The 16765-nt window shown below is 38.2% G+C and overlaps 1 protein-coding gene across 12 annotated transcripts in view; it reads right to left on the bottom strand.

The window, feature by feature from the left end:
- Positions 1–1777: 1777 nt before the first annotated feature.
- The window catches only part of LOC122573552 (zeta-sarcoglycan), a 218391-nt gene continuing 203403 nt past the window's right edge, over positions 1778–16765 (bottom strand). For 11 of the 12 annotated variants that reach the window (XM_043740055.1, XM_043740065.1, XM_043740113.1 and 8 more), the window contains 3 exons: positions 7427–7616; positions 5906–6098; positions 1778–3123 (listed from right to left, as the gene is read on the bottom strand). In XM_043740055.1, the coding sequence (XP_043595990.1) occupies positions 2772–3123; positions 5906–6098; positions 7427–7616 (735 nt within the window). In that variant the 3' untranslated portion in view covers positions 1778–2771. The other variant, XM_043740155.1, reaches the window with a different exon arrangement.

Genomic DNA, 16765 nt, shown 5'->3' with positions numbered 1-16765 from the left:
ACACATTGGAATACTGTTACAAAAGGGCACGTGCTATTTCTCATACGTTGATGGGCTAACCTATAAAACTTTGAGAAGCTTAATTAAATGAACGTTCAAAACTTTCTAGCTCTCTCGAGACAGATGTTTGTTTCGCCCATTAAAGATTATAACGAATACTTTACTCCAAACATTTTATCCACTTTTCCACATTATATGCATTTGTACATTTTTGCATATTGCAATTTTTGCTATAAATGCATGAACGTACGCAGTATACTCAAAAGGGTTAAATTCCACGAATGTAACAAGGAAGAAATCTCGCGTCTATTGATGTAAAATTTTTCAAGAGTGGTACAAGTCCGGGAAGGTCTGGGGAAATTTACCGGCGGTGGTCTCAAGCATTTTCACCTCGTTTCCCTCGGTGTTCTCAGATCCTCCTCGTCTTAGGGTAATACAAAGGGATCTAAGAGGCATTTTTCATCCAGCGAGTATTTTTTACTTGGCTGCTGCTAATTCACACCGCTTACGCTCTCTTTCTACCATCTTGCTCTCCCGCTTGTTAGATTGCTCCATCCCTTCTTACGGCTTCACCATCGTTACGTCTCTTCTCCCCGCCCCTGAAACTTGGGCAAGAGCAGGCGGGACGCCCGTACTTTGTTCCCTTCTAGCCTCGATGCAATTTTAATCTCGAATTCCAAGAAAATTACCTTGCCGTCAGAGCCGTTTAAGGGGCTACTAGGTGAGATTGCCCCTGCTACCTGTCAGCCCGCTTGACATATACTATATTATGTAGCGAGATCGGCTTTTCTTGAAACTATTTTCGTTTTGCCTAATTTCGCTCCCCGTTATCGTTTATTGTGCCGCCCGCCCGCGACTGCGCGCCCTCCCTTGCACCTCGGAAACGGAAATCTATACAAACTGGCCTTTCCTCGTTCGTCTGTCGTCGATATTAAAAACATCAGTCTCCGGATGGAACGTCGAATAGCTTCTCTTCTTGCCAAAGGAAAAGGATTCTTCCAGGCAACATTAATTAACCGGAGTATTTCTTTATTGGATGGAAGCGCAAGAATTCTTTCTTTTTCTTTGGATGATAAACTGCCTCTTTAAGAATTAGGTTCGGTTATTTTTAAGCATCGACCTGGATTTTGAAGACAAAGGTTGTCAGACGCAATGTCATCTTGTAATGTCATTTACCATGTTTAGATCGGACAATCCAAGTGGATTATATGTTGGAAAAGAGAGACAGGATTTTGTAATACGTTGATACAGTATTAAATTATCGACGATATTTATAGGATTGCGCTAAAGAAAGTGGAATATGATACTGGTTTATTAGATAATATTGAGTTTCATTTTTCTTAAGCATTGACTTAAATATTGAAAGGAAAGATGTTGGCAAGATTAGCTGATAACTTCAAGATATCATTTATTTACTTACTTCTGCTCTAGATTATACTTAGATTCGATGTAGAAAGTCGTATATTCCAAATAGGTGATGAGATTCTGGCAGTCTGCAGGTTTTAATGAAATGGTGACAAAGATATTTTTGGGAGATGATGAATTATTATTATATATTTAAATTCGTCGTTTTCAAGCGCAGATCCGAATATTTGGAGGAAAGATTATGGAAAAATTGTGTCTCACTGTTAACCTTGAATACTTTTATCTCAGTCGAAGTCAATTAAAAAAATTTTCGTTTGAAAGGACAGAAGATAAAATTCTACGTACCTGTTGCCGCACAGAACGAAGTACCGCTTCTCGAGGGCGAGAAAAAATGCTTCATCATGTTTAATAATAATAGTAACAATAACCACTTTATTGCCACATACATAAATAGATGGACATGGCCGATGTACAGCGTGCAAGCTGGATCACACAATCAGATCCTTTTACAGTGAACTACACTTGCGTCTCCCTTTAATCGCAAAACACGCTCCAAAATAAGAGGTTCCTCTAATCGCGACGTGTCACTCTAATCGGCGTATCCGGAATCGGGCGAAAACACACAGATTTTTGCGCACACGCTAGAAACGATAGTTTTAACACGGCAAGATATATCTCTTCATACGTCTTTCTCTTTCTTTTTCATATACATTTCCATCTCTCTCTCATTCATCTTCTTTTTAAATTTTCGTTCGATCGGGTTCAAAGGAACTGCAAATCGTTGCCTATCGACTGGTCACACGAACGATATTTTGCGCAAAAAAACCAGCAAGGGAGAATTGGGCAGGGGAAAATGATTCGACCTAACGACAGGGCAGGGACAGACAGGAACGAGATGACGATTCGATTACCAGCCGCTGACTACCGATAATCCATTTCGTTAATATACAAGATATACATTCATTTCGTAGTAGCTTCGCTGTTTGTCGATCCACCGATCGGGAATTAGCACCGCCATTGGAAACACGGTTTCTAACAGTGTTCATTTGTTTTTCCCTTTTCATCTTTCGCGAGGCGCCAATGCTTTGTCCATAGGATCCAGCGGGATAAAACAGCGAAACGCGGACCTAAACGATGGGAACCAGCGACCACGCGTCGTTCTAGAGCGGAAACATCAGCGAAAAGCGAAAGGCCTCGGGCGATCTCGGGACTTCGACTACCATGCACCGCAACCTCCATCAATTTCTACAACTTCCGCGCGTCAAATTTCGATCACCATCTGCTCGTTCCGCTCGTCAATCTGATTACATCGCGTTTCATTGTAGGATCGGTGTCTTCTCCATTGCGAGGATCCTTTATTTAGATTTTTTCAAACATCGAGTCGCGTCTAGCTTAATCGTTTAGTATTAGCAAATCGATTTGTCCGCTTGACATGTGCCTTCGGACCTAGCCAAAAAAAGTTTGCCGTTAGCACAGGCACATAACTGATAAATGGTCGTGTCTCTCTGACTTTGGTGAGAGGACGTCCTGGTGGAGTGCTGCTGTTGCTGCTGCTGTTCTCTCGAAGAGTGTGCTTGGTTAGGACTGGCTGTCTTCAAACCTTTCATGAAGAGAGTCTTCGCGTCCAATTTGATGCCGCCGTGTACGCTTTGAAGTTTCAGATCCGTTAAACAGGAGGCTGAGATCTCGTTCGCCCAGGATTCAATGACCACTCGCTGGGGAGCGCTGATCTTCAGGGATCTGGTTGCTGACTCCAGTCTGTTGACAGAGAATTTGTTAATAATTGCATAAAATTATTTATTATTGAAATGTAAGTTGACCGTTGGAATGTCGCATGAAATTGCGCTATTCACATTGCATGTTTAAAGGTGCTATAACGTTGAGTCGCTATGTTATTACAATTGATACTTCATCTTCAAATTCTATTATAATCTCTATTCAATATTGTACTATTTCTATTATTAATATACCATTTTATTCCACTATATGTATTAGTAATATGAAATTGACGTCTGTTAATCAGATTTCTTTAATGCACCTTTAAACGAATAAAAATGTTGGTCGACGAATATGAAATGTTTTTTATCCAAAGTTTCAATTTAACGAATCCATATTATCGTTTAATTTTATCCTTTTTGTAAATTGTCAACTAAATTAAAGATAAAAAAGATTGCTCTAAATCTTGCTTGCTACAAATATAGAACGCAAAGAAATGGAATTAATATATATAGAGAGAGAAAGACACAGAGAGAGAGAGAGAGAGAAAGAGAGCGATAGAATCTCAGGTAGGAAATACAATAGCATATTGGAGAAGCTAAATGCGATTGAAAATTTGTAATATCGCGCGACAAAATAATATGGCAACTAGTCGACTGCAACGTCAGACTCGCAATAATCGATCCTTCTTTCTAAGAAGTGGTAAAGCAGGGTCTTCGACCGTGCCTTTCTTCCAATACCGCCTTCTCCCGTGCATCCCCTGCATCCCTCGTCATCGCCGACGACCTATTGCTTGCAGCCGAAGTATCTCGCTCGTTCGAATCCTCGGTATTTCATATCTGGCATAAATCCAATCCTATGAATATAATTTTCCGCGCGAGCAAAGTTTTATTGTAATCGTAAATCCGTCTGTAAATTGTCCGACACTATCAATAATCGCGGTATCAGTGCGCCATCCGCTTCGTTCTTTCAAACCATCGCAATTTCCCATCTTATAATACGCCATCTTCTTCTACTATCCGCGTTTCAAAACGAAACGTCGTCGTTGACATTTAGCCGCCAAGTGCTTCAACGAATCGAGAAATCGATGTGGTTACTGAATATTTGGAGCTCTGTTAAATCAATTGAATATGATATAATGCAGATTTAAAGACTCGTAGATACGACTGGCAATATTTTGAAGATTCCAAACGTTGAAGCAGGAAAAAGATTGAAGATTTGGAAGAGAATTTGTGTCACGACTGTGGGAACGTTTCTTTAAAATATCTTTGTAGTTTCTGCGAACCATATACTTGAAGATATTAACCTAGTTGAAAGGTTAAAGTTCTTCGGTATCTCCTTCTGCTGTGAATTATTATTTAACTACGAGTATATCATCCTTAATATTATTGCCACGTAGTATTATCAATTCGATATTGTTTGTAACTAATAAAATGCAGGCATTAACTTATCTCGTTTTTCATTTAATGTTGTGCAATAATAAAATGTTTTATTGCATTTGTTTGACGTTATTGCTTCCTAAAATAAAACAAAATGTACTAGAGTAACATTTTACCAATATTAACGCAATTTCTTTTGACAATAGCTTTTAAGAATTAAAAAAGCATGCAGGAGTCCTGTTCATTGTTATATAAATAAATAAAGATTTAAATGAATGGAAAATACACGGAACACGTTCGAATACGTAACAGTTTTTCATCGCGGATTTAGTTCTCATTGGTCGCAGCTGAGCATTGGCAACAAGTTCAATCGTATTGTACACGAAACGATTAAATACTCAATGAGAGTAAGGTACGCAATCTTTGTCAATGAATCTTTCCATCAATTACACGATTCCAGATAGAACTGCTGCCCTCTCGTTTGACCGACGCCATATATTTAGCATGTTACCACGAAGTTTAATCCCACGGGAGTATGCGTCATATTGAATGCAATTCGGTATGATTATTTATAGTCAGGGGACTAGAAGAAAAGTTGGTTGGAATATCGAAACGCTATTTGTATCTAGAATCCAGCATCCAGGATGATTATCGGAGAGATGCAGAAAGTCGACCCAAAATGTTAGCTGAGTTTGTTGAACCGGATCGAAGCCACTATTAGATGTCCCCGAAATAAATATGGGACAAGACTATCCGCGAGAAATTGTCGCAGTCATTTAATTTAATGCACCAATTGTAAATTGCTTTGATCAAGATTTGAGAAATCTTTAAACCAAATTTTCTTTTATTTTTAAATTATTAAATACGCTCTTTTGTATCTCAGATCTTTTATCCATTATATCTAGTGTTTCCTAACATAAGTTTCAAGTTGTGACTTAATTTTATAATAGCCAATTAACCTCGAAAATGATCAACAGTTTATATTGAACTGAATAAGCAGCGAAAATTTTCGAGATGAAACTTTCTACAAAGATAATTACAATTAAATATTACCGCGACGATCTTCAAGAAACACTTTGCGACCTCTTTTAAAGGAGAATGTTAAGTATGTCCGTGGTATTTCTTAGATTTCTATGCGTCTATCAAGCTGTTTAACTCTCATATGTCCCTTATCTTAACAGACGTTTGACACGTTACGATAGATATAAAAGAAGTCTTGCCTATGTCTCGACTATTTTATTATCTGTAAAATAAAAGAACATAGGAATTGAACTATTTATTCTTTTAGTATAGTGACTCTCTATCGTTGTATACATTTTATATTAAATCACAAATTAAATTAGGAAAGTAAAGTATGGATGAAAACTAATCATAAATTCTTTCTAGAATATTTATGCACACAAGCGAAGTATATTCGTTTATTGCAATTTCCGTTTTATGATTACCTGAGACCACGACCAGATTCACCTCTGACGAGAGGCGTTTGAACACTGCCCTGGAAAACAGCACCCCCGTCGCCAGTCACCCTCAACATTTCTGCCCCCACCACCACCTGCTCCCTATCTGCTGAGAAGAGAACTCCTCCTCGAGGGTCGGTTATCCGGAAACCTCTCGACACGCAGTCCACGCGATCCTCGCCTGTAAAGTGGACAAAAAGACAGTCATCTGCCATTTCCCGTTTCACAATAAAAGGGAACGAGAGGTATAAAAAGAGAAACGAAGAAGTGGAAACTTCTTCAACGGGACAACGAGCTCGTTAGAAATCGAACCAGAGATCCAGGAATCACGTTTCGCTGAATGTTTAAAAGGGATAATGGAGTTTAAGTTTGCCATGGTATCCGTTAGTAATATGTAACGAATCTTCGTTTACATATTTATTGTACGTGCCCTGAATTCACGCGCAGATTTAAATCGTTATGCTGCAAAGGACGAGGAATTACTTCGAATCGTTTTGTTTCGCCGACCGAATACAAGCACTGACGTATTCATTTAAACGTTTAAACATCTGAAAAGAGAATACGTAATTGAATAAGGATTTTTCGAGGACTTTGTATGTTAGATGAAAGATATATCTTTCGTATTCCTTTGGGAATATTAAACGAATTTTGTTATCTCAATTTTGTTTCTATGCTCGGGAATGTTTGAAATTCCGATCGTCATCGACATTAATACAGTGCACCGATGCCTTCGACGTAACGATTGTCACGCGATTTAATTCCATAGCTGTAAAACCGATGTGACTGCAAACGTTCGTGTCCATTAAAAGATACATCTCATTCCTGTTACCCCCGTTGTTATCGATATCCGTTCCTTTTGTTTCTCGAATGGACGCAAGGCGAACATATCCGGTGGCATTAAAAAATTCTGTAAGGAAGAATGGAATAAAACTAAATATTCGTTCATCTTGAAAGGGGACAGGATTTTGAGGACAATTACCGCGCGATCCTATAAATCCTTTGAAAATCCGAGTAATCCCATTTTTCCACAGGATATTCACGTTCTGTCTCTTCAAAAAGTTCTGAAGATTCTTTGTTACAATTTCAAGGCTCGGAGAGAACGTTTAATTTCGCGATCTATACTTTTAACATTCCGATTAAATACTAATCATGAATTACTCTTCCGTTTCAAACATTTCACGATTCAAATTAACTCTGACCGCAATTTTAAATCGACTCGTTCCTCTCTATCGATTACGAATCGACCAACAACGTTCGATTACATTCAAATACAATGAAACAAGCGATTGCAAATCGAATATCTGTATCAATAGTTCGTTTCCACCGATCGAAACTGTAATCCAATATTTCGTTGGTTAATACCTTAACAATCATTCGTCGAAATGCGATGGAGAGACAAATTGGCTCGTTGACGAATTGAAACTATGCAACGAAATATTCAATGAAAAGGTTCAACAAGAACGTCGAATAAAATCATTCAACAAAATATTTTGTCAACTATATTCTTACCAACAGTGAATCGGGCGAGCAATCGGCCATCGTGCGACCTGGCGGAAGCGGTGAAGTTGCTCCAGGACTCAAGCACCAGATTCTTTCCTCGTCTGGATCTCAGGCTGGAGGCCACCAGAGCATCCAATACGGCGGCCTGACCTCTAAGCTCGACCCCTCCGGGCACTACCTTCAGGGAGCCGATTCCCTCCTGAAAGAAGAGGAAATGACTGTCAGGAAATAAACGAGCCTCTCTGTCGTGGGGTTCTTTCTGGGTCGGCCGTTCACGATCGTCGAAGGAATATAGAAGCCGTAGGCCTCCTATGTTAAAATTCGCTTGCCTCACCCGATTCTAACTGCGCTTCCGTTTCCTTTCTTCTCTCTCGTCCTTCCTCCATTTCCTTCTTTCATCTTTCCCTCTCTCTTCCCCTATATTTCCTCGTTCCTATTTTTTCTTATTTTTTTCACATTTCCATGGATCCATAACGGTCGGCAGATATATATTTTGAAGTAGTCTCACGCCATGATTCAACAGCACGAAAATTAAATACCATCGGGCCGACATTATTGCCGTTTCAGACGGTTGAATAATAAATGCGATGATGAGCTACGAGGCCTCACTCCTACGAGCCACCACCCACAACCCTCCTGGTCTAACCATTGTGAAGCCAGGCACTCGTTTGAAATATCTCTCGCATAATATTGGAACAGTGGCGAGGGCAGAATTTTATTTCGACCACCAACTCGGGGGTATATCGAGGGTGTCGCGCTAGCTTGTACCGTATTGTCGAGTGTATCGAGCGAAATATCGAGCTTGCTTGTTCGCTCGTGGCTTAAGAGGAGAAACTGCCACATGACGAACCGTCAAACGTACTATAAAACAGACACATTGCGTATATGTATATCCTGTTTCGTATTCGTCTCATAAACTTCAGATATTCTTCCGTTTACTCTAGGATATACGTTCTTCATCGTCGTCTCGTTCTTGCTGCATCTTCGCGCGATTTTCACGAAAGACATTCAATTTCCCGTTACATTAATTGCGCTAGGAGATCGAACGCGCGCGTGTCTATAAACTTCTTTTGTTTATCGTTTTTTCGAAAGCATGTTCAGGGACCCGTCCATCGTGATCGACGATTCATTTTTACGTCGATCGTGAGAGGAACGTTCGCGGTAATTGCGTTCGAAGCGTCTAGACATGGGCATCTTGTCGTCTTCTCGAGAGAAGGAAGAAGAGAGGAGAGAGATTGCTCTCAAACTTGAAACGCCAGCCACGAAAAATTCGCTCCACCCCTTTCCCTCGTTTTACGTCCTAGCTTATATAGTACATATATCTAGATCGTCGTCTCTACATTGGTTTCCGATGATTAGCCACTCGATTGGAAGCAATCACCACGCGCTAGCCTGTTCCGCAGTTTCCACTTATTATAGCGACCGATCACTACGAAATGCGGCTACTAGTTGGGTAAACGCCAGTAAACTCGACCCAGCTGCTCCAAAGTCTCGCCGAATAATCGTGGCTTTGGGATTTTCTGGCTACAAAATGCGTTTCAGGGAACACGAGCGATCGAATTACCCGGTAGTCGATTAAGTTTCATCGATATTCGTAAATTCGGCCAAAAGGTGATGGTCTTAATTGTGGTTAAATAAGAATGGTATAAGCGCTTAACTGATTTGGCATAAACGTAAGTGGTACAAATATAGTAGTTGAGTGAAGATGAATTAGAAATGTTAATCGAGGAATCGAAATAGCAACGGTTTCAGTGATACGAGTGAAGATTTCCAACAAAAATTAAAAACGTTTCCGGCAATTTGAACATATAATGACATTTGAATTTTTAGCTCTGACTACATTTATACATATATTTAGAATAGATACTTTGAAGGAGAATGAATGGTAAATGGTTGGTGGAATCTTTACTTCTTCTCGCATTAAAAAAATCGTTTCCTATTATTTTTTTTAACATTTAAATACATCATTTACCACTTCAACTCCTCAATTTTGAAACGGAAAGAAAACGTAATTAATATTCGAATTCATTTGGCCTATGAACGATATTAAAATCCAGCGTAACTTTCTAAAAATATCCGGCGAGCAGTAACGTTGGTTTTAAGGCTAATTTCGTGCGATCGTTACTTTATACGAGCGTGTTCTACCTCTCAGGTAATTCTTGGACCCCTTCCTCAAAAAATTTCACTTCGGGCCAGCGGAAGAACTCGGCGTTAATTTTCGCAGCTAATTTCTAGCGGTCGGTACCCGTTAACTCTTTTTTCTCCTTTCGTCCATAAAACGAATTTCCTCAACCACGAAAGCAGAAACAACCTTCGCCATCCAATAATTAATTCTTCGTCTCGTCGCGTTTTAAAAAATGATCCCCACAAGCTGACTCTTTCATTGTTCTCGTTTTATATTTGCACGCTGCTTCAATTAAAAAGAAACAAAAAGAGAAAACCAGAGAACAATATTCGGTTGCAGAACGAATTACTAATACACGAATATTATTCTCAGACATAATAGTGAGAAAATTGACGTTCGTTAGGTTTAAAACTTTGCATGTTTCAATCTAATTCTCCTTTAGTAAGACGAAACTCGAATTAACTCTCAACAGCGTGACAAATTAAAAGGATCGTGGTCGTTATTAGAAGAAGAGGGCCGCCTTCCCGGTTCTCGGCAGTTCTAAGCTCGATCCTCGTTTAAATTCCCGCAGCCGGAAGTCGAGAGGAGCGGCGGCAACGTACTGCCGAATGCGCATATACGCATAGCTGCGGCCGCGGCCTGGTGCGCTCCTTCTCCATCGTGGCGCCACTCGATTAGCCAAATCGTTCGGAAAACGATACGATCTCTTTGCTCTGTACTTAACCGTAACCGTAAACCCCAATGGCGTCGAGAGGGCCATTGCGGTGGCTGCCTTTTAGAATCGTCGTACGCTCAAAGGGCGAACCAACCGAATCGTTGGATGGCAGGAAAGTTAAAGGACAGACGTCGTTGAACTTTTCACTGCCTATCCTGCCATTCGGATCAAGACGCTACGAATTTTTGATCGACTATTTCCTCAAAGTGTCTTTCTTTCTATTTGCGTCATTTAATCGTCGAATTAGGATCACACAGAAAAATGTCATTCTTCTATTTATAAGGCTATTTCGTAAATAATAAGATTTATTCGGTTACTCGAATTGCTGTTAAAATATATAGATGACAATGCACAAATAGCAATTAATTTATTATCAGAAGTTAATTAACAGAGTTTCTTTCATCGAAGTATTCCTGTATTCTCGTAATCGGACAACTTATTCTACTTGAGCGATAATGAATATGTCTGTAGACTATTTAGATCGTTTATATACTTATTTTCGTACATTACATTACTTTACGCGTAAAACCTTCTCACTTGTGCGATTCTAATTCCATAACAAGAGCTTGTATATAATACGACGTCGTTTATTTAAATCTACGAAAAATAATTCTTGTTTTTTAAGTAAACGAGAAATGGTTTATTTGCCAATGATTTAAGGATATCAATCTCGTATTATTTTTAGATGAATAAAATGATAAGATAATACAAACAGTCGATTTTGGAATGAAAGTGAATTTATCAGTAGTAGAACAGATATTCCGGTCGTTCTCTAAAACGAGACTCTCGACATCTACGCTATCATTGGGAGCATGGATTACGAATCTCGTTTCTATTTGCGTTTTCCACACTAGACTCGACTAAATTCGATGTTTCGAAATGTTTTATTTAAAACGTGAGTTCTTGACAGCTCGAACTTGTACTCCGAATGTAACTATCAAAATTTCCACCTAGTTACATTTACTGGCTGAGATAGGTACAGATCACGAGTTTTTAAATAATATATCGCTGCAACTCTACATCGGTTAAGGAAAGACTGGCTTAAAAACGTATAGCGAGGAACATGATAACGAGATAATTTTATACAATAAGAAATTCCACGTATTTACGCAGAATACTCTTAAAATTTGCAATGTAATAACGACTGAGAACTGATGTCATTCGTTTGAAGGATTAAATGCCTTCTCTTTGAACGTGTTCGATTGCATCTTGTTCCGATGTTAAGTACTTTCTCTGTATTTATATTTTTATGTATCTGCACTCTCACGTGTTTACGTGTTTTATCTTCCACTTTGTAGATGAAAATTATCACGAAATTACATGCGTTTGTTCTTAAAGTTTCACTCAAAGCGCGCTCGTCCCGTAGTTATATCAAAGAACAGTCGTTTATATCACAAAATGCAAAATTAATGATGATCCTTTGATGTTATCACGTGACATACAACGTGTATACACTAATGTATAATAATTACGTTTTAGTTCGATATTATGTATATCAAAAGGCATGATTTAATTCGAAAACTTTGCAACGAAAGCGTTATATGTTTATAAAAGCAAGATATTATTAAATGATACTTGCACAGTTTCTTTCGATAACTTTTTGCATATTCATTAACATTTCTTGTGATTTTTTCTTTTTGTTATGAAAAAAGTATTTCGTAAAAATACATAATACGAAATGAGATAAATCTTTTACTTGTTTTTTACTGAAATCATAAAGTCTTCTTTCATATCGGAAAACTCTTTTTATCGGTGATACCAGATTTTTCTCTTTAATTAACGCATTTGTCGTTCAACGTAATATTTTATAAATGTACATAATAAATAATTCTTTTCAAATTACATAGGATGTATACCATACAGAATACAATACAATACGCATTTATTTCTATACATACAGTACATAAAAATTTCAAAAAATGTTACAAACTATCCGAGCAATCCGATACATCATAAAATATAAAATGATACAAAGCCTTCGATGTTTCCCCTGGGCAATGTAATTACGATTTTACTCATACGAAATATAGTGTGCGGAAAGTCAACTTTCGTCCAATTAATCGATCCAGATAACAACAATATCTCGACTCAATGTGGCCCGAATTGTGGCCGAAAACCCATCCAATAATCACAGTTACGAAAATTAATCTAGCGACACGCGATCAGCCCGATTCGCAACTTTCGTCCATTGCGCGCTAGCCGAGGGTGGGAGGGATGAAATTAGCTGCATTCGATTTCGGCATGAAATCAAATCAAATCGACTCGATCGCGATAGTCGTTTCGTTCTTTTCTCGGATGCTATTCACGTTTCCAATTATTATAAAATTCTCCATTTTTTGTGATTTCGCATTGTACGCGTATCATATTCTCGGTTAAAAGCAACTAATCGATTGAAACAAATGCTTCTAATTTTTTTAGATACGAAGGTGAAGAAATTACTGATACAAATAGTTTGTCGTTTATGCTCAACGTTGCGTACCTATAAGCAACAGTATTTTAAAATGTTAAATATCAATTAATTAAATGGTAGATATATGAATTTATTTGCTGTAAAAGCGAAAAAGGAAATCAGAAAAAATGTATTTCCGTTAGTAATTATTGAAGATAAAAGATGGTTCTACAATCTAATAATAATTACCTGACTAAAAATCACAGTAATATGAGTTAAAATTTCCCAGTACTTGAATTTAAACACATATTTTAATTTTTCAGAACATCGATCGGCTAGTTTCGTTTTAATTAGTATAATTAATTAAGATATGCTCTGCTGCAATACGTTTTTATGATTTTGCAAACTATAATGAATTTTTAATGAGAATAAATCTAGAATATTCTGTTTTATTCCCAGTCGAAATACGATGATTTGGTAAAATATAATGAATTTTTAATAACAAAAAATGTAGAACAGTGTCTAATTAATTTACTCCAACCGTGAAATATAATAGAAACGGTGCAAAAATTAAGTCGCCGTACCGAAAAGAATTAAATCAAACGGCCACTTGACTTTCAGTCAAAAACGAAAAAGATTATAAACATAGCTAATAATATCAGAAAAGTAGTAGATCTTTTCTTTGTTCATATTTACCAGTCTGTTCAGCGATTTACGAATGTAAGATCATTTGAGAGATCACGCGACGAGCTGACCCAATATTTTCCCCCTGGCTAGCTGCTTCAGATTCTTAGAAGCTCCCATCGGACAAGGCGAGTGCTCACGAGGAGTGCCCCGAGCGGGACGTAATGAAATCCAAATAACACCCCTTGCACGTGTATATCATCATAACGACGCCCTCGGAACGCCGCGCTCTGAACGGCTGCTCGCCGTCCATAAATTAATACAAAGCGCGTTATTTACAGACTTTCGAACACCATTTTCACGGCTTCGCCAATTTAGTCGCTGCCCATTTTATTCTCATCGATCAATTTCCTTCGGTATTATTTAACTAATATTAACGTTCTGCTGCTATTCTATTTGTTCAAAATGTTTGTTCTTCGCGAATCGATCATGCACAGTGTGTTCACGTGAACTGTCGACACTATCTTTTATTACTGGTACGCAGTATGAAAAATTGTTTACTGTTAGTAAAAATTGATCTACCTTAAACGAACAATATATTGGCAACGAATTTGTCGAGTTCTTCTTTTTTGTAAGAAAATAAATGTTACATTGTATTATGGCACTTGCTTCATATTCTTGTTGATGTGCGTTCATATATTTGCTTTATTCTATCTTTAGCTTTGAGTGTCTGATCCTTTAATATTTTTCTACTATCAAGAACATGTTCTTCGACGTCACGTGGTCGTAAAGGTACACAGGTGACGTTTAGATACTGCTGTGTGTACTAAGTTCCATATTATGAAGTCAATATGAATGTAAATCAGACACTATAATATTCTTTGAATTCGTGTTAACACCTTTCTTAGCATATTACAAGAGAAATCGTATTCAATTTTACTGTGAAAAATATTGTTCTCAAAATATTTCTCGAATCACTGTGCTATCCACTAATGCACGATAAATAAAATTTTTTCCATTTAACTAATTTTCCATTTAAAAAATCCTCCCTCACAAAACATAAAACAGAATCTATCCTCATCCCCAGAAATTACCAACGTTTTATCTTGACTAAATAAAAGTTTTGAGGAACACGTGTGCGAACGAAATTAATTTTCCCATGCGAATACTTGCGATTCTTCTCGTTAGCTCGTGACCCCCGACCGTGAAGAAATTTCATCGAGTCCTCCGGTCTCTCCGTGTAGACAATCGACTGCGATAAAACAATCCCGTTGTGTTCTTGTCTAAATTTGCGGTCGTTCACTCTACATGTTGGAATTAGTCGGTATTCGCATCGAGAGACGAAATGTTAAAGCGAGATGCAAAGCGAATGTGTTCGAGCGCACACAATGCGCAGGCCCCTCTCCAGAACTGATGGAGAAACGCTTTCCTCCACGTCTCTCTCGACAGCACCTACGTATACGATACCTCTCCGTATAGGAAGTTTCAGAAAGTTGATGACAAACTTTAGAAGTATGTATCCGTGAAAAGAAGCGGAGGAATCTTAACCCTTCTGTTGCTGGCGATGCTACAATCTTATTCTGTTAATTTCGGCGGGCCACGTTATACTCGCGTCGTGTCCTTTGCATCGCATTAAGGGCTTCTTTACGATAAACCTATACAAAACATAAATTTCGTCTATTGATGCAGAAAACTATGAAAATCATCCGCCATTTATTAGTACAGAAAAATACGAAAATCGTCTGGAACTTTAGTACAAAAAGATATGGAAATCCTTGAATAACTTTAAAGATAGGTATTTATGCTGCAGTCTAATTTTTTCCTAAACTTTTTATTAAATTTTGTACTAAAAAATATATTTGCCACAAATACCTTGTAATTTCTATTTAAATTTCCACACTGGTTTCAAGCTTTACAAATATAATCATGACAATCGTGTCTCGTTATAATGCTAGCGGAACTCCAAAATGCTTTACGTAACACACACAATACGGACATGGAAGTTTCCTACGATAAGCGATCAAATACTTTCCTCTTCGTTGTTTCAACAAGCGCTTCGACATCTTTCCTCACAGAATTATTGTTTAAGCAATATGGAAGAACTGTGGACAATCTTTAGATGAGTATTGCGTAATCATGAAGTTCGGTTCTATGTTCCTGAAACACCTTGTACACGTGTCCGCACGCGCGCTTAAACCTCACGTAATTATACATATGCAGATGGTACGTACACCACGTTAATGCACCTCACGTAATTATCCCGAGCTGGACAGGAGTCGTCTAACTTTTGCCGCGAGTAATCCGACTGGTAGTCCTGTCAGCACCCTCTACGTGGCGAACCGCTCGCCCCTCAACGTCGAGGACCAGCCAGACCACACCCCCACCCCTGCAGTTACATCGTCGTGGCGACATTGCAATTTCATGTTATTTTACGTTGTGCACGGCGCAAGGATTAAATCGCGGAGTGTACTGATGGCGGATGGTCTCGCTATCCGGCTAGGATTTACCAACGTCCGGTATGATTTCGTAGTTGAAACGCGGCAATACAGTTCGCTGCCAGCGTTGATACATCGCCGACCGGGATTAGTTCGTTTCATTTCGTTTTCGTTTCGTTTCTAGTTGCTGTGCGATGAGGAGAAGAAGAACGAAGGGATGGCGGTGAAGCTTCCTGGATGGACAAGTACGAAACAGCGTTAAGCATAGGTGATTCAAGTAACGACAGGGGAAGAGGAATTTGAGGAATTGTAGATTTAGTCCGAACAATTGCTTTTCGATGGATATCGAGGGATAGTTACAAAATGCTATGAAAGAACATGAAGAAATTTATGGATCGGCTAAAAAAATGCTACTTTCTGTTCTTAAAAGGATATTTAAAATATTAATATTAAGAGAATAATAGGATATTAATCGGATATTAAAAGAAATTAAGGCAACTATTCAAGATGGCTTAATTTAAGTTGAGTCTTAACAGTAATGTTTAATTTGATTTAGCGGATCTATCTATCTATCTATTCTGGCTATTAAAGAATCTTTCTAGGATCTTTTAGAAACTTGAAAAAATTCATTGTCGAAAAGTTTGTCGAAAAGTTTTTCGAAAAGTCGTCGAAAGAAGCAATGTGTATGCTACAAACTTTCCGGACACTGTAAAGAAAGTGTTTCTCGATACTGTGTTTGTAGGGTGTATTAGTGTAATTATCAAACGATTATTGAAAGGTGGACAGCAAACGAAGGTAACGTTTGATCAGAGGGAACAGGTGATTTTTATATTGATATTTATTATATTTATGCTCTTTTATTTATTTTAATACTGCACTAGATAGATATTCCAGTCAACTGCCAATTTGTTTCATATTCTATGGATATTTGGAGAAGATGGATGACTTGTATCAATTATGTGCAAATCTCTCTCACGGCACACTTAATGTTCCTCTTACTCCTTCACTGGGTCATATGGAAAACTAGAGCATGCTGTTCTCCTTGCAACTCACTCCTCTG

This window comes from Bombus pyrosoma, linkage group LG2 (genome assembly GCF_014825855.1).
Source record: "Bombus pyrosoma isolate SC7728 linkage group LG2, ASM1482585v1, whole genome shotgun sequence".
In the NCBI taxonomy this organism is placed as follows: Eukaryota; Metazoa; Arthropoda; class Insecta; order Hymenoptera; family Apidae; genus Bombus; species Bombus pyrosoma.
This window is presented reverse-complemented; position numbering and strand designations above follow the sequence as displayed.